The sequence below is a fragment of the Hippichthys cyanospilos genome, chromosome 4 (assembly GCF_059441005.1).
Source record: "Hippichthys cyanospilos isolate Australia breed blue-spotted pipefish chromosome 4, RoL_Hcya_1.0, whole genome shotgun sequence".
Classification (NCBI taxonomy): domain Eukaryota; kingdom Metazoa; phylum Chordata; class Actinopteri; order Syngnathiformes; family Syngnathidae; genus Hippichthys; species Hippichthys cyanospilos.
In genome coordinates this window covers 3,215,283-3,241,245 of record NC_142372.1, presented here as the reverse complement: position 1 = coordinate 3,241,245, position 25,963 = coordinate 3,215,283, and the positions used below count along the sequence as shown (strand labels likewise).

At 38.4% G+C, this 25,963-nt stretch overlaps 2 protein-coding genes across 3 annotated transcripts; both read right to left on the bottom strand.

Moving 5' to 3' along the window:
• Positions 1–354: 354 nt before the first annotated feature.
• LOC148424307 (receptor for retinol uptake stra6-like) lies at positions 355–11,166 on the bottom strand. Its single transcript, XM_088412527.1, has 17 exons — positions 10,971–11,166; positions 10,808–10,874; positions 9,509–9,594; positions 9,304–9,443; positions 8,376–8,542; positions 8,193–8,300; positions 7,405–7,475; positions 7,017–7,096; positions 6,844–6,905; positions 5,866–6,028; positions 5,713–5,788; positions 5,432–5,565; positions 4,508–4,625; positions 4,321–4,422; positions 3,372–3,535; positions 3,166–3,303; positions 355–1,251 (listed from the first exon to the last, which is right to left on the bottom strand). Exons 1-17 carry the CDS (start codon positions 11,069–11,071, stop codon positions 1,013–1,015), a joined length of 2,016 nt encoding a protein of 671 aa, XP_088268653.1. The 5' UTR covers positions 11,072–11,166; the 3' UTR covers positions 355–1,012.
• Positions 11,167–12,965: 1,799 nt separating this feature from the next.
• Positions 12,966–19,421, bottom strand: nr2e3 (nuclear receptor subfamily 2, group E, member 3). 2 transcript variants are annotated; one of them, XM_088412532.1, is made up of 8 exons: positions 18,903–19,414; positions 17,089–17,239; positions 15,859–15,962; positions 15,501–15,791; positions 14,542–14,720; positions 14,204–14,444; positions 13,996–14,101; positions 12,966–13,411 (listed from the first exon to the last, which is right to left on the bottom strand). In XM_088412532.1, exons 1-8 carry the CDS (start codon positions 18,994–18,996, stop codon positions 13,279–13,281), a joined length of 1,299 nt encoding a protein of 432 aa, XP_088268658.1. In that variant the 5' UTR covers positions 18,997–19,414; the 3' UTR covers positions 12,966–13,278. The 2 variants fall into 2 exon arrangements, with proteins under 2 accessions (XP_088268658.1, XP_088268656.1); XM_088412530.1 differs by having other exon boundaries at positions 13,996–14,444; positions 18,903–19,421.
• Between the last annotated feature and the right edge of the window lie 6,542 nt (positions 19,422–25,963).

Here is a 25,963-nt window from a genome sequence, read left to right as displayed (position 1 = left end):
GGTTGTTCTACTGTACTTTGAACCACTTATTTTTTCATGCCAAAGTGGAATTCTGACCTCATCCGTCCTGTTGTCGTGCTGCAATTGATCAGTCCGGATCAATATGCGTGCGTATCAAAATGGAGCAACAAAGCGACTGATGACTTGTGCACTTTACAGAGGATTTTTTTTTTTTTTTTTTGCGGTTACAAAACCAACTGCGCTGCAGGGCTGATAAACAAATCTATCAGGCTGATAGAATCGGCGGAATTGTAGCTGTTGAATCGGGTGTCGATAATTCTTCATAATTCTAAAAATAGAATGGGAATGATCTTGACGTATTAGTGCATTAGTGCAAGAGAAACAGAATACGAATTTGACAGCAATATTTTACTGTTTAGATTGACAGACAACAAACACCGAGTGCTGTACATCAATACATTTCATCTAAATTATTTAATATTGGCTCAAGAACATATTTGTGTGTGTTAAAGGGGAAGTCAACCCATTTAGAAATATATATATATTTTTTTTTTTTTTTAATGTAAAAGGAACAAGATTTGTTCTTTTCAGATTAAGAGCAAATTAATTGGAATACGAACAAACTTATTGCTCGATTGCTTTTATAGTGGCGTCTTTGCAAAACATTGTATGACTTTATTTTTGCTTTATACAGATACAAATTGCCATTAATGTAAACCGGCTGAAAAAATATTTAATCGGGGGGGACGTCACTATAAAAGATTGAAATCCACTGGAATACAACATATTGAACAGAATACTTTCGGGTTGACTGCCCCTTTAAAAGTTGATAAGGTACAATCATGGTGATGGGGAAAATGAAGCCTCATGAAGCACTTTTGATTTTTTTTTTTTTTTGCTCCTCACACTACAATTAACGATGCATCGTAACTCTACTATATTTCCATTGCACTAGCCTATTTTCTTTGAACAAAGAACACCATCTAGAGGAGTAAAACTTGTTGTCAAATGCTTCATGAGGCTTCATTTTCCAGTCCGTAAGCTTATGTTGTCAATCGCTTTTATCTTGGCTCTCGGTGGACGGCGCAGGCTCAGCGGACGGCGCCTTGCCCGCTTCCCGCTTGCTGCGTTTTTGGCTGCCGTTGAGGATGCTCTCCAAGCTCTGCGACGTCTGGAAGTGCTTCCTGCATCCCAGGAGGGTGGGGTTGTTGACCAGCGTGTATAGCAGCCGCCAGCGAGAGCGGATCCTACGACCGCCGGCGGATCTGCTCCGCGAGCCCTCCTGGATCCCTGCAAACATGACTCAGCGTTTTAAGACGGGTTTATGCAGGTAAATGCAAATGGATTTCAATGCTTTTTAGGATGCAACTTAAAATTGATTTCATTCCCGAGTCTGACAGCAGATGCATATGTTGGTTGTAGGAAATAGTACTGCTTTCTTTTCAAATTAAAGGAAAATTCATTGGAACATGAAGAAACTCATACAGATACTTGCTTAAAAATATATTGTAGGAAAAATGATCAATTTCCTCCTAAAAGTAAACAAAAAATTCTTGAGGAAAAATATTTAGCGATAAAACTAAAGAATGCAGGTGTGTGTGTATTTATATACATGCCAATGTGCGGTAAACATTTTTGACTTGTTTGAACATATTTGAAAGTATATTTGAATGTACTTGTGAGGTAAACGCTAAAACATTTTTCCACATAATGCTATGGTGTATGCTTCCCGACAACCCATTGCATTATAAGAATAAATGCTATCTTGTTAGCATTTAGCATGCAAGTACAATCAAACATATTTTTAGATGTCTGAACGTATTCGTGATCTAGAACAACATTTTTTCCCATAATGCAACAGGTTATACTTGTCATCATCCCCTTGGCATCATAAAAACAAATGCTATATTGTTAGCATCTAGCATACAAGTACACTCAAACATATTTTTTAGATGCATTGGAAAGTACTTGTGAGCTAAATGCTAACAACAGCGTTTTTTTCCCATAATGCAACAGGTTATACTTGTCAACATCCCCTTAGCATCATAAAAACAAATGCTATATTGTTAGCATTTAGCATACAAGTACACTCAAACATTTATTTTAGATAGATTGGAAAGTACTTGTGAGCTAAATGCTAACAACAGCGTTTTTTTCCCATAATGCAACAGGTTATACTTGTCAACATCCCCTTAGCATCATAAAAACAAATGCTATATTGTTAGCATTTAGCCTACAAGAACACTCAAACATATTTTTTAGATAGATTGGAAAGAAGTTGTGGGCTAAATGCTCTCAATTTTTTTCCCATAATACAGCAGGTTATGCTTTGCATCATAGAAACATCATGTCTGAACGTATTTGTGAGCTAGAACAACATTTTTTCCCATAATGCAACAGGTTATACTTGTCAACATCCCCTTGGCATCATAAAAACAAATGCTATATTGTTAGCATTTAGCATACAAGTACACTCAAACATATTTTTTAGATGCATTGGAAAGTACTTGTGAGCTAAATGCTAACAACAGCATTTTTTTCTCATAATGCAACAGGTTATATTTGTCAACATCCCCTTGGCATCATAAAAACAAATGCTATATTGTTAGCATTTAGCCTACAAGTACGTTCAAACGTATTTTTAGATAGGTTGGAAAGAAGTTGTGGGCTAAATGCTCAGGTTATGCTTTGCATCATAGAAACAAATGCTATGTTGTTAGCATTTAGCATACAAGTACTTTGGAATGTATTTGCAAATATGTTCAAACATATTTTATTAAAAAACAATCGTGAGCTAAGAGTTACAAAAAGAAGCTTTTTTTTCACATAATACAATTGGGTATACGTGTCAACACCCCATTGCATTGTGGGGAAAAATTCAATGTTTTTAGCATTTAGCCTATAAGTACATACAAACGTGTTCTAAGTTAGAATGTACCTGAAAGCAAATGCAAAAAAAATAAAAAATTCTTCCCATTAATCTATGGAGTATGCTTGTCAATACTCTGTTGCATTATGGGAACAAATGCTATGTGTTAGCATTCGGACGTACAGTGCTGGCAACTCATTTCTAAAAAGGTTAGAAAATATTTTCAAATATGTTCAAACCTACTTGTAATTACATTTGAACATAGGTGGAATTATGCTCGAACGAGATGTTTACTTCACATTGGCGACCTCGCGCTTCCGCGGTTATCTTCATACCTTCCTCCGCATCACGAATTTTCTGACCTACTCGTCCGCCTTCAAGCGTTTCGTCCAGCAGCAACCCGCAGAAAGCTTTCATCACCGGGTGCGACTGGCTCACTTCCACTTTCAAAAAGTGTGTGTAGTAGTGGTATGCTGGAATTGCACAAATGAATATTTCAAAAATATTTTCAAACTTTTACAAAGAACATTCATGGCTCTACCTGGGTCGTAGGCTTCCGCGGTGCGGTGCAGCAAACTGATATCCACTCGGCCCAGATGCACAATATTGTACAACGCTGTGATGAGCATTCTCCATATTGCCACTATGACCCCCACCGCGGTGTTGATGAGAAACAGCAGATAGGTCAGAAGGAACAAACTCTCCCTGAAAATCCGACATACAATTAAAAACTTTCTCTACTTTCCCTTTATTATAAACTTAAAAGTTAGGGGTTGAATATTGAAATATTTTTCGTGACACCCTTTAGAATAGTCATTAAAAAGTGATTATAGAGTTGCTATACAGCGGTTTAATCACGTAATCCGATTCCGAAGAGGTATTGTGCGTTTTGAATCATGCGCTGTCGCGTCTTTGGGTATTTCCGAACCGCGGTGATTTCACGGTTGTTTCGCAGCGTGTTAGCGGCCTCTGTTGGTGAAGGTTTGTCATAATTTGGAATTCAAATACAGGACATTGGGTATTCCGTGTAGCGCACATGAAATTGTGTAGTATCTCTGTGGTGTTGTCAGTTTTCTAGCTTTAATAACGTTACATCCGGTAACCCTAGCAGTGGCGGCAGCTAACAAGTACAGAAAATCCAAAACAAATATCGAGCATTCAAATTTTTTTTAAAAATTGCTTGATGAACATCAACACAGAAGACCAAATAACACATTGCCACTTAATTATATGAATGTCCAACTTTTATAAAGTTTTGAGGATTTTTTTTTTCCACCCTCTGTGTCAATTTCGACCAATTTGGGCCGGTGAACTAAACACATCTAAAAAAAGAAGCAAAAATACTAGGAGACTTTTTTTCCACCCTTGGTGTCTATTTGGACCAATTTGGGCCTGTGAACTAGAAATATCTAATAATAAGCAAAACCACTAGGAGTCATTTATATCAATCTCGCCAGCCTATATAGAGCACTAATGACACATTGTTGTACCTGTTCTTCAAGTCTCTGGTGCCAGCGTCTTTTTTGACAAAGGCAAATTTGGCAGCAACATGCTGAAGCGCCGTGATGAGGATCACGGTAACCCACGCGGGCCTGAGGCGTCACACACACAAATGAAAACATGTTCAATGTTCGTCCAATGAGAATTAAAATAACTCAAAAGAATTTGCAGACCTACCAAGCCTTGCCAGCAATTTCAAAAACCATGAGATTACGGCCGTGAAAAATAGGGATGATGATAAGGAAGACCAGAAACAAGAAGCAGATGAAAAACACCACAGTCTGGATCACCATACCTGTCAAGATACCGCAGAAAAAAAAAATGTTTTAATGTTGTAACTTAAGTACGAAAAGTAGTGAGAGGAACATGAAGCTTCACGAAGAACCCTTTTTCTCCACTAGATGGCACTCTTTGCTTACCGATGCATCGGAAACCTAATGCATCTCCACTGCACTTTCTCTTTAAAACAAGAGCACCATCTAGAGGAATAAAATAATATCACATGCTTCATGAGGCTTCATTTTTTTTCATCGCTAATGTAAAGCACGTTTGAGTATAAAGCGGTGCTTCTCAATTATTTTTTGCAAAGCCCCCCCATAGAAAGAAAAAGTATTTCGCCCCCCCCACTCGTTGCAGTGACTATAAATGAGATAATTATCTATTAAAATGGTTTCCTTTATAACATTACCAAAAGAAAAGACTTTTAAATCAACTTTCAGCTAATTTTAACCCAAAAAGGTTTACAGCTTAATCTGAATCTGAAAAAAACATCTTAAATTGCATCAAAGTGCCTGAAATAAAAATATTGGTCAATCCTTATTCAAACTAGAAACATTTTTGACCCAACTGAACTGTTTGTATCGAACTGTACTGACTTAATGTCAAACGTTGACAACAACATATCTTAAATATTTTAACCGGAAGAAAAAGTTATAAAACATCGTGCTGATTATTTTCCAAATCACATTAATCATTCATGAAAAAAAATGCCATTTTCTAAACCCCTCACACTTTGATTGTGAGAGCATCACAGCACCGCCTGGTGACATACATGTGCAATTACACTACACGTCCCAAAATCATAGCCGGCTTGAACTTTACCCAGACAGACGATTGCAGCTTGATATCCAGTCAAGCCCATCCAACACACAACGCCAGATTTAGAAGGACGAAGGCTCTTCTGGCTGTTGTAGAGATTATAAATTTCTCCCTTGTACAACCTCTTCAAATTTGACCTGAAGCACAAGGCAAATCGATGGATTGCCCCCTGGTGGCTAGTCGAAGAAACTGCAGATAAACTGAACTAGACTATGAGCTGCAGGGCTCAAATCACGAGAAAAAAGTCGCGGCTTATATTACGAAAAATACGGCGGTTTCAGTACCTGTGAAGTACCATGGTCCTCATGAGCATGAGCAGACTGATCAAACAGGATAAAGTCATAGCGCAGAGGTAGCAGACTAAAAAAAAAAAGGAAGGTGTCCAAAACATAATATCTCGATCAATTATAATGTATCTTTATTAGACTGTCACAAACCTTCCAGCAGCCAAGTGTAGAAAGTGACAATTTTGACAACCTCCATTCTATCATCGGAGAGGACGATCCCGAATCCCAGTAGGAGAAAGGCGATGTTCTCATCAATACCGGCACGGACAATATGGAGAGTCGGTACGACCAAGACAACTAACAATAGGGCTGTCTGAAAGACAAAATGGAAACTAATCAATAAATATAATAAATAATATATTTTAAAAAAACACGTTTCGTCGCATTCCCAATTTTGTCTTCACGAGAGAAGAACTGTTATTGCTCCGAAAATAAATGTTCACTAAACTGCGAGTCAAAAGGATAAAACCGAAGTACAGTGATCCCTCGCTATATCGCGTTCCAAGTTTCACTGCTTCACTAAATCGCAGAATTTTCAAAAATATATACGCCGACCGTCGTATAATGATACTACCGTAGATGCAGTGTTTACCACACTTTACGTCACCGCTTTATGGCAGCGTCTACCCGATGTACTGCAAGAACCCTCCCACGCTCGCTCTAACGTAGAGTCTGAAGCAGTCTAACAGCCTGTTAATATTCGATCTTGCTCAGTCGCAAATTTACACTATGGGGTCAGGTTTGGTCAACGTGCGACGGCCGCTACACCAAGGGCAACTTTGTCCCTTCGTCTCCCGATTCTGGTCGGGGACAGGAACAGGAATGGACAACGCATGCCAAGACTGTCCTTTCCAAAAACGTTTCACTGAAGAAAATGGGAGTTGTAGTTCAGGAGGGGTGCTCCCGGGCGCAGGGAGAGTTAGCGGCCACGCTGTGATGCGCTGTATGTTGTGTGTTGTAAAAGAATATGAACTTTGTGCCCCGAAAGAGGTAAATACCGCCCATAAATACAAGCCGCAGTTAATCAATTAAAAAAATAACTGACCATCATCTGCTAGGCTTTATTTTTCTAATCCACCGTCAGTAAAATAAATGACGTGTCATGATGTGGCGTTGAAGCTCACTTACATGGAAAATAGCCACCAAAGCCACAAATACTGATACGGCCAATTTTAAAGGGAAACGAAACACTGAAAGAAAAAAGAGAGAGTTTACAATTATTGATATATATATATATATATATATATATATATATATATATATATATATTTTTTTTTTTTTTTTAAGTCAAATGCACACACCTTTTTCTGGAATATAGATATAACCCTTAGCCACTTCTCGTAGTCTCTCCCCAAGCGTTGCTTTGTCAGATGAAGAAGAGCTGCAAAAATGTGTAAAAAACAAAACAGAATCTCATTTACCCTGACGTATTAATGAGGAAATGAAGCCTCGTGAAGCACTTAGGATTTTTTTTTCTCTACATGGCAGTGTTTGTTCAAAGATTGAAATTTAAAACATTCCCATGATAGTAGATTTTATCTTCAAACCACAAGCAGCATCTAGAGAAGCGACATCATTTCACAAGTGTTTCATGAGGCTTCATTTTCCCATCACTAACGTGAAATGCCATCACGTACCCCCAGGGGTATTCTGAACCACCGTACTAAAATACCAAACTAGCAAAGTCACCTGACTGCTGGAGGACTCTTCTTTTTGAGGAGACATTTTACATAGTCGCTGTAGTAGGAGCTGTCCACATCCTGGGAGACAAATCATTCAAACTTTAGCCAAATGTTTTGCAAAGAAATACGGACAAAGCATTCTGTTTTCTAAAATTGTTCCCACTATTATGTCTTACAGGGATTGGATGTTGTAACAAAATCTTGTATTTGTATCCTTAGTACATGTGAAGTAGAAAAAAAAATGTCGCTGGTCCTAAATAATCCTCTTAAAGACGCTGTTATGTCAACTCTGCTTTCAAAAAGCTCTTTATTATAATCATGAGCTCCTTCATGTTGCAATTAATTTGCTCTTAATTTGAAAATAAAACTGGACTTCTTCAGTCAGGCGATTAAACGAAGAAGCATTTTGAAAAGAAGATTTAAAAGAAAAAAAAGGCTTAAAATCGATAGTTGTGCTATCCATGTTTCATTTATTCAACTTGGGAAATATTGTTGTCGTGGTATCTCTTTATTCAGCAATTCCGTAAGACTCGATTATCATTAATGACAATGCATATCTGTGTAAAAATGAACAAAATACAGTAAAGGCAAATGTTTTGCAAAGGCATAAAAAAGCTGCTTCGTGTTCCAATTAATTTGCTCTTAGTTTGAAAAGAACCCCGCACTGTGACTATTTAGGCATTGGAAACTGATTTGAACCCTTCTAAAATGAGGTGCCTTCACATACCCCCATTCGAAAACCACTATTTTCTATCACGCAAACAGAAAACAACGTCAGCGAAGAACGTTGCTCACCTCTTCATTCTTTGTTCCCCTGAAAAACAACAAAGCAAACTGGACGCAAAGATACGCCAGGCAGGCCAGCTGCGGCAAACTTGCGAGCAAAGAGTAGAACTTGTACAGCTGTGAAATCAAAGAACAGACGTGCTAAGTTAAGATCCTGAATATAATCGGAAAAGCCAATAAGCATTAAATTACCTCGGGAGTTTTTGGACAGTCCACCTTCTGCCACAGCTGCACCCCAAAATGACTGACGGAGAGCAGCGTGCCCAAAACATAGCCGACCTTGTGCTGCAACGTGCTACAAACCATCAAAGGGTAGTAGAGAACTGGATAGTAGAAAATGGCCGTTATCTTCATGAACTCTAAACAAATATGGAGATATATAGAGAGATGGAATAAATCATTAGTGTTCCATGAGATATAGTCAAGTGTGGGGTGGAAAATCATCAAATTTTACTTTTTTGGGGGCAATTTTTGGAAACAATGTGCCATTGCCAGCTCTGAGAGTAGCGTGTCACAGCTTAATCATGTAATAAATAGACTTCGCCAATAGGTGGCAGCACATTACTTTGAGACAAGCTCTTGAGGAGCGTTGTTTATTGTGGTGGCTTGAGGTACATCGCTGCTATCGTTCCAGGATGGCTTTTTTTTTTTTTTAATTGAGAGTTTTTTTCATATCTCGCTCGATCGAATTCATGCCAAAAAAACAAGTACAAAAATGTGAAACGTTACCTTTGGAGTGAGTTAACATCTGGAAGGATTAACAAAGGATAGAAGAGCAAACAGAAGAAAACGATTTGAATTGAAACACAGAAAATGTTGCTATATTCTTTTTTTTTATATATTCTTCTAGCTTCTTTAAGTTCGGGATAGAGAATGGGATGGCGTTCGGTGAAAGAATGAGATGTTGATGGATGAAATGTATGTATTTTTTTCATATTATGGGTCAAAAATTTCTTTGGACATCGTTTCGTATAATTAGAATGACTTTATATGGTTAACATCGGCTAAAGAGTTTCAAATTTTGACATTTTACAAAGACAAAGTCTGCCTTGCTTCCAAAAAGTTTGAAAAACACTTCCATAGAGTATGTGTTGAAACTATTTGCACTCCAAATGTGCACCTTTGATTTCAGCTGGAGTGTCCTTGGAGAAAGGCAGGGGATCCGGCGCAATCACCAGCGTGGCCAATTTGCTGAACAGCAGACCAAACACGGCCATGGACACACCTTTGCTTTGTGTCTGATCCAGGAAGTTGGTTGGACTACAGGGCGCATACACACATAAACGGTAAACGGAAATCAAGTGCCGATAGACTCTGGAACCCACCTAAAAATACTGGAAGAACTTCGGGCAAATCCTTGGCAGAGTTTATTTCTCCTGCTCAGAGCTGCTAGAATTAGCAAAAACACCATCTAGAACAAAAAAACAAAGTCTTCTGCTCACTTCAATTTAGAGTTAGTGGGACATATGAACTCATTGTTTACCAAAACGTCGTAAAGTTTCTTTGAAATTTCTGTGTTTAAAATCCCCAAAACCTTTTTGTTGTTGTTGTTTTTGTTTTTTGTTTTTTGCACAAGGGTTATCGAGGGTTCGCAAAGCAGGGGGTTTAAAAGTCAGTCCATGCTATTAAAAAACGACCACTGGGTGGCAGAAGTGCACTTAAGCAGGGATCAAACAAGGCACAACGCAAGTACTCAAAGAAGAATAAGCAGGAAGAAAAAAAATGGAGGCATGTGAGGAACTTCAAGAATGCGTTGATTTGTGGAGTTTTGAGGAATATTTCGAGAGAAAGGGTAAGTTTAGATATTGCTTGGTGAAAAAAATGTTATATACGCAAAAGACCTAATAAAATCTTTCCATTTGATTATGAATTACCTTTTTTTTTTTTTTTAATTTTCTTTTTTTTAATCTTTTCATTATGACTGTGCTTACCAGCACACAAATATCCACACTAGAAATATTATATACATAATTGGAAAACCCCTCCCCATAAATCTAAATTTAAATTTGCCAGTTCAAACAGCACGTTTGAATCCGCATTATTATGGTTCTGCTCCGCAAACAGGTTTAGTGGAACCCACGAGATTATTATGTAACGTGAAGTATAAAAAATTGCTAAATTGTTATCAATAAATGAAAAACTTGAAATGTTAAATGATTAAATTCAATGTTTTATGATTAATAGTGATTTTTGTACTCGTACAATATTAGATAGTATTAAAAAAAAAAGAATAGTAAATTTGCAACTGTTGTTTTAAAGTTATATTATTATATTATATATGACATTAAATCTATACTATGATTCGATTGGTCCGGCCCGCTTGGTAATAGATTTCCCCTCATGCATCCCAAAAACGAGTTTGCCACCCCTGCTCTAAACTATTACTCGTTTATTAAAATTCTCGTTAATCTGATCATCGATTACCTGACGATCAATCGATTAATTTTAACAGCTCTAAAAAAATGATACATTATCAGAAACGCCAGACTGTCCTCCACTGAGCACATCAGGACTTAGCAGGCTAGATCGAAGACAAAAAAAATCAATCGTCCACTAGCGTGGACGCATGAACAGACTTTTGACACGAATCGAAAACGATTCTTTCTTTCTCAATGTGTACTTACAGATATAGACAGTATGCATATGTGAAAGATTGCATCACTGGCAGTCGGCTCACACGGTAAAATGACTCTGCAGAAGAAATCCAAATCAATCATCCAAAATCGTAAATAGATCAAACTCGATTATTCTTCCTGACTTTCCGCTCGAGGCAGACAGAATACTCACTCTTTGGGGGGTTTGGTCGGTTCCGGATTATTGGAGTACCAGTCTGAATAATCATAGTAGGAATATTCAGAAGGTTCAAATTCATCCTTGCTGTGGTTCATCGTGTCTGCCGAGCGGGACGCGTTCAATTCCGTTAGCGGGAGTCAGATCCGTCGGTGCCGGTCCGATGTTGGGACCAAAGCGCACAATGCATTCCAGTCGGCGTTAAGAATTAAACGCAGTAGATTAGCTGTTGCGCATGGGGGCGTGGTAGAACATTTTGACCTAAGGTGAACCCCGGTGAAGATTAACTGGACCAGTGCCTCCCAACTTTTTTTATAGTGATGTAAATTTGTATTTTTCAGACAAGTGCCAGCACATTTTTGGGATGAAAAAAAAGACTAGCGCTATCTGTATATGTCAATTCGCAAATGAGTTGACTCATGTTCCAATTAATTTGCTCTTAATTTGAAAAGAAAAAAAGTACCGCTCCCGTCACGGCATTCAAAGCATGAAATCAGATTTGCTGATACCTGCAGAGATCCTGTTACAGTCTCACTGGGGTACTCATGCTCCAATTTGCGAATTGCTAAGCTAGGCTAGTCATTGGAATTAGCGAGTTCACATAGACCATCTTTGTCCTCTGATTCTTATTTTCCTTTATTGTTTGAAAACCCCCCTCGGCTGTTTTTGTGCTTAATTTTTAAAATCAAAAATGTGAAAATGAGCTAAATCGTGAAATGGATGTTTTGCAAAAGTGGCGGAATGCTGGACAGTATTGATGGGAAAATGAAGCCTCATGAAGCACTTTTGATATTGTTTTTGCGCCGCGAGATTCCACTCTTGGTTTAAAGATGCTTTGGAAATTCAATACATTTGCGTTCCACTTCCACTAGATGGAGCTGCGCTAATGGGAATGTCAACAAAACATTCAGATAAGTCAGTCAAACATGAAGAATAAAGATGATCTGTGGAAATCTGAAGAATGGGGGGAAAAATACCTCTTGATCACATTAAAAGACTGTTCAGATTGATGCCAAGACGAAACAAAAGTTCAAAAGAATTTAGTGATTCAATTAAATGTTAAACTTTAAATCTTGAATCAAATTGCGACCACAAATCTTAAAATATATTGTTTTGTTGATTTATAAACACTTTCTGAATGTTATTTCATGAAATCACACTTAAATTCACACAAAAAAAATAAAAAATTGTACTATCCCAGCGCCAAGGAACTGTGTAGAAGTGAGTTAAAAAGCTTCATGTTGCATTTTGCTGGCATTTTCTGGACAATTACTCATGATGTTCATTCCTTTTTTAAATATAACCTTTCTGATTACTATTCCAACAGTGTCCATATTGCTATAAAACCGTTCCATATTATACAATGACAGCACACATACATTCAATAAAATACCTTGAAATACGCCCTAAGCTATTTGGAGGGAAAATGTCATTTTCATGCTGCAATGTGGAATGAACCTTCATGCCTCGCTCTGCCTGTTACTTGAAAAGACTAATCTCATAATGAGATGAAAATCTCGGGTCGAAACAAGGGAAACTTTTGTTTGCAGCTGCCATGAAGAAAAAACAACATTTCCCATGGTATTATTTTTTGTGAAAAAGTCCTTTGTCTACCTAAAACTGCATATATATATATATATATATATATATATATATATATATATATATATATTTATTTATTTATTTATTTATTTATTTTATTGTAGGTTTACCTTATTTCTTAATTTTATTTTATGTTTTACTTCCTCCTTCTGAGTTGGACCAGACAAAAAAAATATTGATTTCATGCATTCATTTAGCAATTTACTTTTACTTTACTTTCGGTGACGTTACTTTACTTTTCAATTTAAGGACAAATGAATTGGAACAAGACGTTACTCACTGCTACATTTTGTTACCAGTACTGGGCCGATACTCAGTCTTATTTCAATGTATCGAACTCACGATGACAGCCTGTGCCAATATCACAAACCCAAAAAATGAGGAACCAAATCGAAAATGTATTTCTTTATTAAGACATGACAACATCAATACACAATCACCCCGAAGACAGTACATCCCATCAAGCCGCGTACAATTTAATATTCAGAAGACGAAGACACCAGAGAAACACTTGCAGACAACCGTAATACTGAGCTGATTTAAAAAAAAAAATCTAATCAAGAATAATATACAAGCATAAGCAATATACAGAATTAGCTGTGTGGCAAACGAAAAAAGTGACTTTACCATTAACCATAAGAGTTAACGAAGCAGCGGCCCTTCCTCCATAAATTTTAGACTGAAGAGTTTTGAAGTAGCGGAGTCAGTTCTTAAACATGTCGCACAGTAGTTTCTCCATGGGAGTGTTTCCGATGGTTCTGTGGAAGAACAGCAGCTCGATGCGTTCGGAGTTCACGAAACGTAATGACGGCAAAAGCAGCAGCAGCTTTCCAAACCTAAAAAAAAAATAAAAAACAAACAAACAAAACAAAGCGATGTTATTGATACATCTGTGTATTTGGATGTGGATTTAGTAAGCCAATTTTGAAAGCACGTTGTGTAAGATTTAGTGACATCTAGTGGTGAACAAAGAAATCATTCATTTTAAAAACCCACCGTAAAATATAAAAACATCCAAAAATTAGTGATGGGAAAATGAAGCCTCGTGAAGCACTTGTGACATTATTTTACCCCTCTAGATGACACTTTGTTTTAAGATGCACCATGAGCACCATCTAGAGCATAGGTGTGGAACTCCAGTCCTGGAGGGCCGGCATCCTGCATGTTTTCCGGTTTTCTTTCCCCAACACACCTGATTCAAATGATTAGCTCATTAGCAAACTCTGCAGGAGCTTCAAAATGATCCCAATCATTTGAATCAGGTGTTTTTGAGGGAAAAGGTTCGAAAACATGTAGGATATCGGCCCTCGAGGCCCGGAGTTCGACACCTGTGATCTAGAGGATTAAAATAATATCACGTGCTTCGTGACGCTTCATTTTCCTAACATGTTATGTCTCTCATAAGGAACGATGACGAGACCTGGCCGCCTGACTGGGGTAGTGCGAGCGGATATGTTGTCCCAGCATCACATGTGACTGATCCTGAAGGTTCTCCACTTGATCGGGATCTTTTAGACCTCGGGTCTCTAACAACAACAAGCCACAGTAAAAAATTATCATTTTATAAAGTACTTTTATTTTATTTATTTTATAAAAGTATAAACATATAAAGGGCCTCGTCTGCTCACCGGGTTTAAACAGCACGATGGCCTTGAGGCAGGCGAACTCAGTGGGGTCTACGGCGAGAGCCTTAAATCGGCTGAAGACCTCCTGAAGGAGTCTCAGGTCCAAGCTGGTGTAGCTGGTCTTGCCCTGCATGCCCGGGCACAGATCCGGCAGGGAGAGCAGCGGGCAGCTGTCCAACGGGAGTGACCACTGGATGGCGCACAAGAGGAAAAGTTCGCTCCATGCCTCCTCCAGAAGAATCACCTGCGGGTACGCCAATAAAAAAAAAGACACACACGGTGATGCATCCCCAAACATCAAATATTTACACAATGTGTCACTGAGCAGGAGGAAGTGTTACCTGGTCCCTGAAGGGCAGATTGGAAAATACCGGCAAGTTCTTGGCCCACTTGACCGACATAAAGAGGAGCCTGGCCGAGGTCTCGTACACGTTTTCCGAGGCGGACGGGTAAAGTGCCATGTGGTATTCCGAAGACGCTCGCTCCGGCTCGTTGCCGGTCACGTCGATGTTTTCGTCAACTGGAACACACGTTTTGGTACATGGTTATGGACTCGCATTCAAGGCTGCGGTGGCAATCGGGTCATTTGGGAGTTCCCCGAACGGCTGTCGACATAGGTTTCGGTGCATGACGTGGGGGTGTGTCAATATGACTGTTTCACTCCTGAAATGATACCAATATTGCAGCCTGGAGTACTGTCTGATACCGGTATCGAACTGATATGATATCAGCAGGAATGATACCTCCTTTAAATTTTTTGTGTCTGTAAAAACCCGATGTTTTAGCATGCATTTCTCCCGATGAATCCTTTCAACGGCAACTCGCGAACGGGGGGCAAAAGAAAGTTTTGTGTTGACACTCCCAAGACCACCGGGTGGCGCTAGCGGCCAACAACATTTGCAAGCCTTTCATTGACTTCAATGGTTGGCTTAGCCTGCACTCCCATAATGCAAAAGTATTCAAAAGTCATAATACTCTAATTATGACAAAATAAATATTCCGATTTCAATTTCGTAAAAATACAACATAGTTACTTTTGCTATTATTGCATTTTTACAATTTTTGTACATCATGGGGGTCCCCCCCCAAACGTGTATATGCATTGATAGGGTTGATGCCACTGAACATTTGAGGGGTTGAACGTCAATATATATTTATATTTGACAATGTTATGCCCCTTACAAAATCAGCCCAAATTGGGTGATAACGAGTTAAAAATCCAGGGGTTAATATGACATTTTGTATTTTTGGCTGATACCGGGTTGATATCAATACGGGTTGGGGACAAAATTCTCCTCACCATCCTCAGGCTCCAGCTTGGCGCAGGTCTCGGCCGTCATGAGGCTCGCCATGAAGCGGTGGTTGTTCTGGGGGCTCACGCAGCGCTGGGGGGGCGCGGACGAGGTGATGGCTACGGACGAGGTGATGTGGGGCCACGTGATGACCGAGCCACTGGACGAGGAAGACGAGGAAGATGACGAGGAAGAGGTCGGCTCCCGCGTGGTGGCCAGGTGCTCCTTCTCATGGTCCACGTCGATGGCGTCCAGACGCACCTGAGCTGTGCTGCGGGGCTGCCGCTCATTTTGCACAGCTGGGATCACAACAAAAGTCGTCAGAAATTTCGTTCGCCCTTAAGTGCCAGTTCCCCACTCATTTACCGTCTTTGTTCATGCCCGCCTGCAGGCACTTCTTCAGCCGGCACGCCTGGCACTGGTTGCGATGAGCTTTGTCCACTGGACACATGCCTGTGCCCGCCTGACACCTGCAAAACAACAACCACATTCTCAGTATATCCGCTTTCTCATGATATCTTTTTATACCGCCATATTTTGACTTGTGAGGGGGATCTTACCCGATGGCATCGCCCGCCGTCAAGGCATCTTTGCATTGGACACTTAGTGCTTAATATAGCGCAATGTGTTATTTTTAGCTCACTGCATCTTGTGCAACCTGTTGAGGCTGGAAAGGGGCTCCTCCCACCTGCGGTCCCTTCTGAAGGTTTCTCATTTTCCCCAGATAGAGTTTGTAAGTTTCTTTCCCCTTCTGGGACTGTTGTTCAGGGGATGCCGTTGTGTATTTGTGATGTTCTGTATGACTTTTTTTTTTCTTTTCTTTTTTTTTTTACCTGTGAAGCTCTTTGAAACTGTGGTGATTCAGATAAGGTTGACTTGATTTGAGTTGATATTTTGGCATTTAACTTCTTCGACATTTCTTGAGCAGCTCAAACCATTCCAATTTCAACGTGTTCTGAAAATTCATATCCGTCAAGCTATTACTTTTTTCATTCCTATCTTTTACAGTTTTCCCACAATTCAATGTTTTATCTTTAATCCTATCAATATATATTTTTATGCTGCTTTATCTTGGCAGTTAACTTCTTCGACATTTTTTGAGCAACTCAAAAAATTCCAACTTCAACATGTTCTGACAATTCACCTTTCTAAAGCTATTACTTTTCTCATACATAACTTTTACTGTTTTCCCACAATTCAGCGTTTTATTTTTAGTCCTATCATATTTTTTATGCCGCCATGTTTTGACATTCAAACTCTTCAACTTTTCTTGATTGATTCTAACCGTTCCAACGTCAACCTTTTCTGAAAATTACCACTTCCCAGGCTTTTATTTTTCTTATTCCTGACTTTCACCTTTTTCCCACAATTCAACGGTTTTCACCCCATAAATGCCCATTCATTCTCGATGAGAAATTCCAAATTTTTTCGCTTCACTTTGTGATACAAAATTCCCCTAATTCATTAAAAGCAAAAACTTCCATCGCGAGTCCCGATACCCTGAGGTATGGGTCCGATTCCGATACTTGTTATTGGTACTCGCCCCATGCCTAATAGTCATAATTCGATCATAAAAATTCTGTTGTTATTCCGTACCGGTAAATGAGCCTCCTCCTCACACTGCGTTTGAAGAAGCCACTGCAGCCGTTGCAGGCGTAAATGCCGTAATGTTTGCCGCTGCTGCTGTCTCCGCACACTTTGCAGACCAAAGCGGGGCTGAGGGCTTTGCCGGGGGCCGGACTCTTGCCTGGAGGTCACGCACACAGAAGCATGTCGATCAGTTGCATTCATTCATCGTTTTTTGTTTTCTTGTTGACGGGTTAAATTAAACTCGATTCCGACATCCGAATTTTCCGCACATTGCAAGTCTTCGCCACATGAAATTATTTACATATTACAGAAATTATCATTATTACGTTCCCCTACTGGCTATGTTTACTTTCTCCAGTTTTGGCTGGGTTGTGATGGCGCCTATAGCATAAAAACGAAAAAAAAACCATTCACACCCAAAGACGTTTTGAGTCCAGGAATTCAATACCAGTTGTCTATATATTTTTTTATTTTTGCAAAAAGCATTTAGTTTCCTCCCAATGTATTCCGATATTCAGTCAAACTTAAAACAAAGATCTTTTTGGCTTCCCAGAATGCACGGCGTGGCACAATTAATGAAGTTATACGGGACTTCATTCTTGTCATATAAGTTTGTGTTTCTAGTAGTTGAGCAGGAGTGATATTGAACATATTTGCACTTAATTTATATTGCAATATGTATTTCAGGTTTTTTTGTTTATTTGTTAACAAACAGTGACTTTATGTAAGGCAGTGACATCCAAATCAATTATTTGCATAATGTCCTTCCATTGCTTATCATGAGCTGATCAACACATTTAATGACAAGTATTTACACAAGGTTATTGATATATGTCTAATGAATGATAATAAATAATGACATCAGGGTTACTTGTATACAACTGCCATAACTTATTAGTGTACCTCAAGGTAAAAAGTTCTACTAATCGTTAGATATCGACAATATGGCCTATTATTTTCGGCCGATTTTTGACTGAAGAGTTATAATCGACTGGGCGATTAATCTGTTGGATATATATTTTTCTTTTTGTCAATATCTGTAATTTGGAGTATTTAGTGCTAAAATTTTTAAGTAGAAAAAATACTGATGAGCTGAAAATAACCTAATTTCCCCAATTTATTATTATTGATTGGTGTTTAGTTTTAATATTATTGATTAATATTGTGAAAATGCCACACATAATATGGCATTTACTCTGTGTGAATTAGGACATTTGTGTTTAAAATATGCCGTACTGATGAGATTATATGGACATCACATGTATAATATACAGATATAATCCTATGTAAAATTTCAATAGTATTTAGTGTCATATTATTAAATTGCAAAAGAAAGGAGTTAAAAAGTTTATACTTCTTTCTACTCTTTTTTTCTGAGCATACCTGTATATACTGTACATATATTGATACATGTTCAAAATGAATTTATTATTATTGTTATTTTAGATTTGTATTTATGTGATTATTGATGATTATTGTGAAAATTCTATGCATAATATAGCATTTACTCTGTGGATTAGGACATTTGGGTTTATTATATGCAATACAAATGAAATTATACGGGCATCATATGGATATATAAAGTTATAAATCTATGTAAAATTGTATTAATATATAGTTTTATATTGTATTAGTAAGTTGCAAACGGGAGGAGTTAAAAAGTTTATGCTTCTTCCTCCTCTTTTTTTATGATCGTATATTTATACATGTTCAAAATGAATTCTTTATTATTATTATTATTATTATTATCGCTCGGCTGCTGAAAGTCTTATCTCAAAGTCCACCTGTCGCTCCCCAAGGTGAAGAAGTCCGACTCTCACCTCCTCTGCCGTCGTCGGTCCCGCAACTCCCGTTGGACCCGGCGGGCGAAGAGGACTGCGCCATGGCTATCTTGGTCAGGTGATCCTCCATCATTTCCTCTGAAAATATCTTTTTCCAAAGTGATGAGTGACGAGCGACGGAGGGGTAATAACCGTCCTCGAATCCTGAAACGGGATCTGCTACCGACTAAGGGCAAGGGAACTTGAGGGAAAAAAAGGGGGGGCCCGCTACAGGTCCCAATGTGCAGATGGCAAGCTGAGTCAAGTGGCCAGAGCTTCTGGTGTGGAGATGCTCGGGTTGTAAGTCGTCCCACTAAGCATCCGTGTCCGTCACCGTCTGCGGGTGCTTCTCTGTGACACCTCCTCAAAAGGGAGCCGCGGGGTGAGAGGGGGGTGCCGGGGATTAGCCCCAAGTGCTGTGTAAGCAGCATCCTCTTAATCTTTACCGTTCATCTAGTGGATCAATCAGTCACATTGGCCATGCTAAGTCTGACAAAATGTGATGACCTCCGGAGGAGTTGGAACTTGAAGTCCAGAAAGTCTCGTTGGTGCGGCATTGGACGCCGCTCTTCCGTCCCGCCGTTGAATGAACGTGGACCTCGCATGATTATGTCGGCGTGTCTCTTCACTTTACTTCATCTGCGTGATTGCCTCCCGTTCTAAACGAATATCGGCGTTTGCTCAGGATCTGCCAATGAACTCATTCAATCCCAAAGACGTATTTTTACATCCAAACATTCAATCCCAGGAACTTAGCGATCCCCTCGATTTTTTTCAAATGTACAAAAATGAGCTACTAAATCATCAATTACTTTAGGTAATTGCCAAAGTAATCAATTATTTTAGGGATAGAAGTACTAAATATAGTGATTATCTTATGTAATTGCCAAAAATATCAATTGCCCAAAGTGCTAAAGTACTAAAATAACTGATTACTTTAGTACTTGAGATACTAAATCACTTTAGTACTTCAACTTACTACTTAAATACCTAACATTATTGATTACTTTGGCTATTACCCAGAGTAATCGATTATGAGAGTACTTAATTACCTAAAACAATTGTTTGTTTTAGCACCTAACTTTTAGACACTTGAAAAAAATTGAAAGGGGTGTACGTAAGTAAAAGTAATTAAGTAGTAAGTATTCAATTACTTTAGAACCACAAGTACTAAAGTCAATTACTAAGGTAGTTCATCAGTACCACGAATTCTATAGTTTTTGAAAGTAATCAAAGTGGTCAATTATTTTAGATATATAAATAGTAAGGGTAATTATTACTTTAAGTAATTAGCAAAGATCAATTGCTATCCTATGCAAATGCTAAAAGAAGTCCTGAAGTAATTGTTTACTTTAGGAAATGACGTACCAGAGTAATTTATTACTTTAGTGAATTACACTCTGAATACAGTTGGGCTAAAAATAACCCAATTATGGGTGATACCAAATATTAGGCTTGTATCTTTTCACCCATAACTGAATTATTTTTAGCCCAACATTATTTAGAGTGTAATTCACTAAAGTAATAGATTACACACACACACACACACAAAAATGCACCAGGCAACCTAAAAAAAATTGAGTTAATTTGCATAAAAACACCAAGAAAGTTGGGTAACATTGACCTGAAAAATCAATCCTCTGGCCCATAAATCGATTTAGTTTGACTCAACTTTTGACCCCAAAATGTCCTGTTAATCGATTCCATTAGTAGCTAAATACCTAAAATAATTCATTTCTTTAATTATGCAAACTCAATTCATTTAGACCAGAAATGTAGTCAAAAATGAAAACACATAAATAAATAAATAAATGGGACGGAATATCTGGACTCTTAAAAAAAACACGTAAAAATACGTCTTTGGGATTGAATGAGTTAAACATTGAGAACTTTTCATCTCATGGAATGATCCTCCTCCCCAAATTCCCCGGGTACAATAATAATCAATAACCGCCTGTGTGGTCACCACCGCATTTGTTGACTTCTCTCAAATTATTGATTGCCGCCCCTTCGATGCATATTTTCATTGACGGCGAGGCCTGTAGGTAAACACGCTGAGCCAATACCAACGTGTAAAATGTATGACCGAAAAATGGCCTATAAATCCGCATTACGGAGCAACTATAGCGTCGACGTCAGCGCGTTTGCAGCGCCGACAACAAGAAGGCGGGAAGAAAATGTCAAAAACAAGCGGTTAAGTGGATTAGGTTTCCAGCACATTTTGTCTGCCCCGGCACCAGTCACAGTCGATTGAAGCTGGGGGAGAAGAGACACAATTAGCTCAAAAGATTAAAAGAGCAGCCAAGACACACTTCTTGAGGGGCATCTTTGGCCATATGGCGGTGACTCCTCGTTTCATCCTCGGCCGCCGCAATCTTGACCTTTGCGAGATTTGCCGCTTAATTAGTCCCCCGAGGTCAGCGTTTGTAAAGACTTTCTGCTTGGATTCACCTAATCGCACCACGATTATCTGGATGTGGAATCCTCCGTGTTTTGGGCGGAGGGCGGGGCATCTTTTTGGGACCGCCGAATATTGAGAATGTCCGGTACCGCTTTTTTTTTTTTTAAAGCCCTGGACCGAGACCACTACCGGTTCTTAATTCTTGAGTAGTCATCGACACCACAAGTAACTCAACCCCAAAAGCAAATTTGACATCTGGAATTCAATCCCAGATCATTTTTTTTATTCTGCAATCAATAAATAGAGTAATCCTTTAGCAACTGAAGTAATTTATTATTTTTGGGTGAGTAATTGGTGACTTTAGGTGCTCAGTTACTTGGGGTAATAAAGTAATTGATTACTTTTGGTAATTAAATACTAAAGTAATCTGTTAAGTAATTAAGTATGAGTGTAATCGTTACTTTTAGACAACCAAGAATAAAAGTAATTACTTAGCTAATAAAGTCCTGAAGTAATCCATTATTTGTGGGTTTTTTGATTGATTCCTTTAGGTACTCAGTTACCTAAGGTACTAAAGTAAGCAATGACAAGCCTAAAGTGATTGTTTACGTTAGTATTTATTTACCTAATGTAGCTAATATTAATTACTTTGAGTACCATAATACTAAAGTAATTTAGTATTAATTAAGTACTAGTGTAATCGTTACTTTTAGACAATCAAGAATAAAAGTAATTACTTAGCTAATAAAGTACTGAAGTAATCCATTATTTGTGGGTTTTTTGATTGATTCCTTTAGGTACTCAGTTACCTAAGGTACTAAAGTAAGCAATGACAAGCCTAAAGTGATTGTTTACGTTAGTATTTATTTACCTAATGTAGCTAATATTAATTACTTTGAGTACCATAATACTAAAGTAATTTAGTATTAATTAAGTACTAGTGTAATCGTTACTTTTAGACAATCAAGAATAAAAGTAATTACTTAGCTAATAAAGTACTGAAGTAATCCATTATTTGTGGGTTTTTTGATTGATTCCTTTAGGTACTCAGTTACCTAAGGTACTAAAGTAAGCAATGACGAGCCTAAAGTGATTGTTTACGTTAGTATTTATTTACCTAATGTAGCTAATATTAATTACTTTGATTACCATAATACTAAAGTAATTTAGTATTAATTAAGTACTAGTGTAATCGTTACTTTTAGACAATCAAGAATAAAAGTAATTACTTAGCTAATAAAGTACTGAAGTAATCCATTATTTGTGGGTTTTTAATTTATTCCTTTAGGTACTCAATTACCTGAGGTAATGAAGTAAGCAATGACTTTAAGTACATGAAGTAACCAATTACTTTAGCACTTGATTGACGAAAGTGATTGTTTACGTTAGTATTTATTTACCTGATGTACCGAATATGAATTACTTTGATGACCATAATACTAAAGTAACAAATTACTTTGGTGCTTAATTCATTCAATACCAGCTATGTACAAACCTTTTTTTGGCAAAACGTGAAAAAAAAATAAGTACCTGGGATTGAATGTCTGATCTCGAAAAACGTAAAAATATGTCTTTGGGATTGAATGGGTTTATACACGGCACTCAGAAAGACACCACGATTTCTTTTTCGGCTTGAAAACGGAGTCTCGGGAGTCATGTATTATGCAGCGATAATTTACCTAATATTTACAAGCCTTGTCTTTTAATATCCTACCGACGCGTCTCATGAATGATCAAAGGACTGCTTCATTATTCATTAAAGTCATCTTTATTATCCCTTCTCATGCGATGAGCTTCGGAATCATTTGTTTGAGGACATCAAATTCTTGGTGCGCTTACTTTCAAATGAACATCCGCGTTGTAGAATTCCCGCTTGATTTTGTTTGTTGAGAAGCGGGGCCGACGCCAATGCAGTCCGTCTGATATTAATGAAATAATAGGCGAAGACATGCTTACACGAGCGGGCCATAGATTATGCCAAGACAAATAGATTAGTATGGGAGCAGTCTAATATTAGGATTCAAAGAATGATTAGGGGAGCTGCGTTATGTAATCATGAAAGATTCATATCCCGCTCGAAAATTACACCAATAATTGCTTGACCTGGTTTCATATATATATATATATATATATATATATATATATATATATATATATATATATATATATATATATATAAATCTTATTATTATTATTAATATTATTGTTTATTGTAAGTCATTGTATTGCGTATCTTTTTTAACAAAATAGTACAAGCACAACATCACTATTAATCATAAGACATTAACAGTACCATTAATCATAAAACAGTTCACATTTTTCATTTATTTGAAAATAAAAAAAAGTCAGTAAATTGTTATACTTTACGTTAGACAAAACAGGCCATAACCGGTCCTCGGGCCGTATGTTGGTCACCTCTGGTTTAGTGCATCACTGGCCTTTTAGTCTGTATGATTTTGAAACGTCCGACTGCATTTGAATGCGTCGTCGCGTCTTGACTTGGAAGCGTCAAGCTCATGGGAAGCAATCAGCGTTCCAAGGAAAAACTTCAAAATAAAAGCACAGTAAGGCTATTGCATTGACATCCATGTTTTATTTGGTATATTTTGGAGTTACGTCTTGTTGGCGTGTTGCGTTATGTTGTTGCTGGTCTTCACATGACACCTCCTACTCTGCCTTGTATGGAATCACGTTCCAAACGTGAACCGAGGTGATTGTTCCGTATGGATCACCGATTGTCTCTAAAAAAAAAAAATCTTGCACCCTTGAGCACAACTGAGCTCTTGTTTAAAAACCATTCGGGGCATTTGATTTGCAGTTAAGTGACTTTTTGTGTTTACATGTGGCGCCAAATGTAAAATGTACTTAATTTATTTGGACCCTTTTCTGCCATTTATTGTCTAGACTCAGTGGCGGTTCTAAAGGGGGGACCGAGAGGGGCACCACACACTTGGCTCTTTGCCAGACCAATCACTTCATATTGAAGCTGTTCTCCAAGCTGGTGTTGCTTGAAGGATGATTGTGTGGACATGTAGGGGAGGTGTTAAATCTGATCTGACCACTGCTGACGCCAGCATTGTGACAGCATCCTGCGTGTGCGTGTGTGTTATATAACGTGATGATCAACCTGACTGTGGAAACTGAGCCTCTTACCTGTACATCAGGTGCCTCTGACAGCAGATTGCACATCAATCGGCTCTGTGCATGTTGACATGAACGGACTCCCACAGTTTGTCTCTTTTTTATTATTATTATATATATATATATATATATATATATATATATATATATATATATATATATATATATATATATATATATATATATATATATATATATCCCTTTTCTAGAGCCGCTTATCCTGGCGCCTATCTCAGCTGACTTCAGGCAGTAGGCGGGGGACACCCTGAACTGGTTGCCAGCCAATCGCAGGGCACACAGAGACGAACAACCATTCACGCACCCAATCACACCTAAGGAGAATTTTAGTATGTGCAATTTAGCCTTAAACCTTCCCATAAATAAAAAAGTAGCTGGATTGAATACCTGAAAAATACGTAAAAATATGCCTTTGGGATTCAATGAGTTAGTTCCTTTTCAAGTATATTCCTAATTGCCGACACCTAATCATCTAAATGACTTGTCCTTCACAAGCTGAGCCGTGATTGGCTGTAACACAAGCCTCAAAACGAGCATGCGTGATGTCGTTTTTAGTCGACGGCAAGTGGCAAAAAGGGTTCTTATCAAATTATTTTTTGAGGAAATGACTTTTTACTCTCAAAAAGTTGATATCAATATTTAGCATGGGTGTCAAACTCCAGTCGTCGAGGGCCGCTATCCAGCATGTTTTCCGGTTTTCTTTGCCCAACACACCTGATTCAAATGATTAGCTCATTAGCAAGCTCTGCAGGAGCTTCAAAATGATCCCAATCATTTGAATCGGGTGTTTTTGAGGGAAAGGGTTTGAAAACGTGTAGGATACCGGCCCTCGAGGACTGGAGTTCCACACCTGTGATTTAAGGGCAATGGAAAGACAATTATGCCATCCAATTGTATGATGATTGAGGCGATTAGGCATCTTGTTTTTCAGTAGGTTCAATCCCTTCAACGTACCATGGCTCACTTCCAGGTCGGGGCCCCACAAACATGCCGAGGGCCACCATGTACGTCGGCGCGCGTAAAGCGCCGGGCCAGGAAGCAGGCCTGTCTTTTTGGCGAGCGGCTCTCCCCGTCCTGACCTAGATCTCTGACAGAGAACAGCTGCTTCCTAAAGCGACGCGGTGCTGCCATCAGCAAAACAGCCAGGAGAGATAAACGTCAGATCGGAGCCCAGCTGAGCCTCTTGATGCAACTCGGTGCCCTGTGGTTTGTTTGGTCCTTTCTCAAGCACTTGGCAGCTGCCGCTTTGTTTGTATGAATACCGAAAGGTGATTGAACAGTATATTTGTATAGGTGGTGACTCATTCTATCCCAAAGACATATTTGGGCGTATCTTTCAAGATCGCATTGACACGAATCCTATTCCAATTCTCTATTATTTATCAATTTATTTTTACTCTGCTCACTTTTTTGTCCCACGTACCGCATCGGATTTTATCCGTTACAAAATCAAAATACCGTTTTTTTTTTTTTTTTTTTTTGGACTGTGAGGAGCACTTGA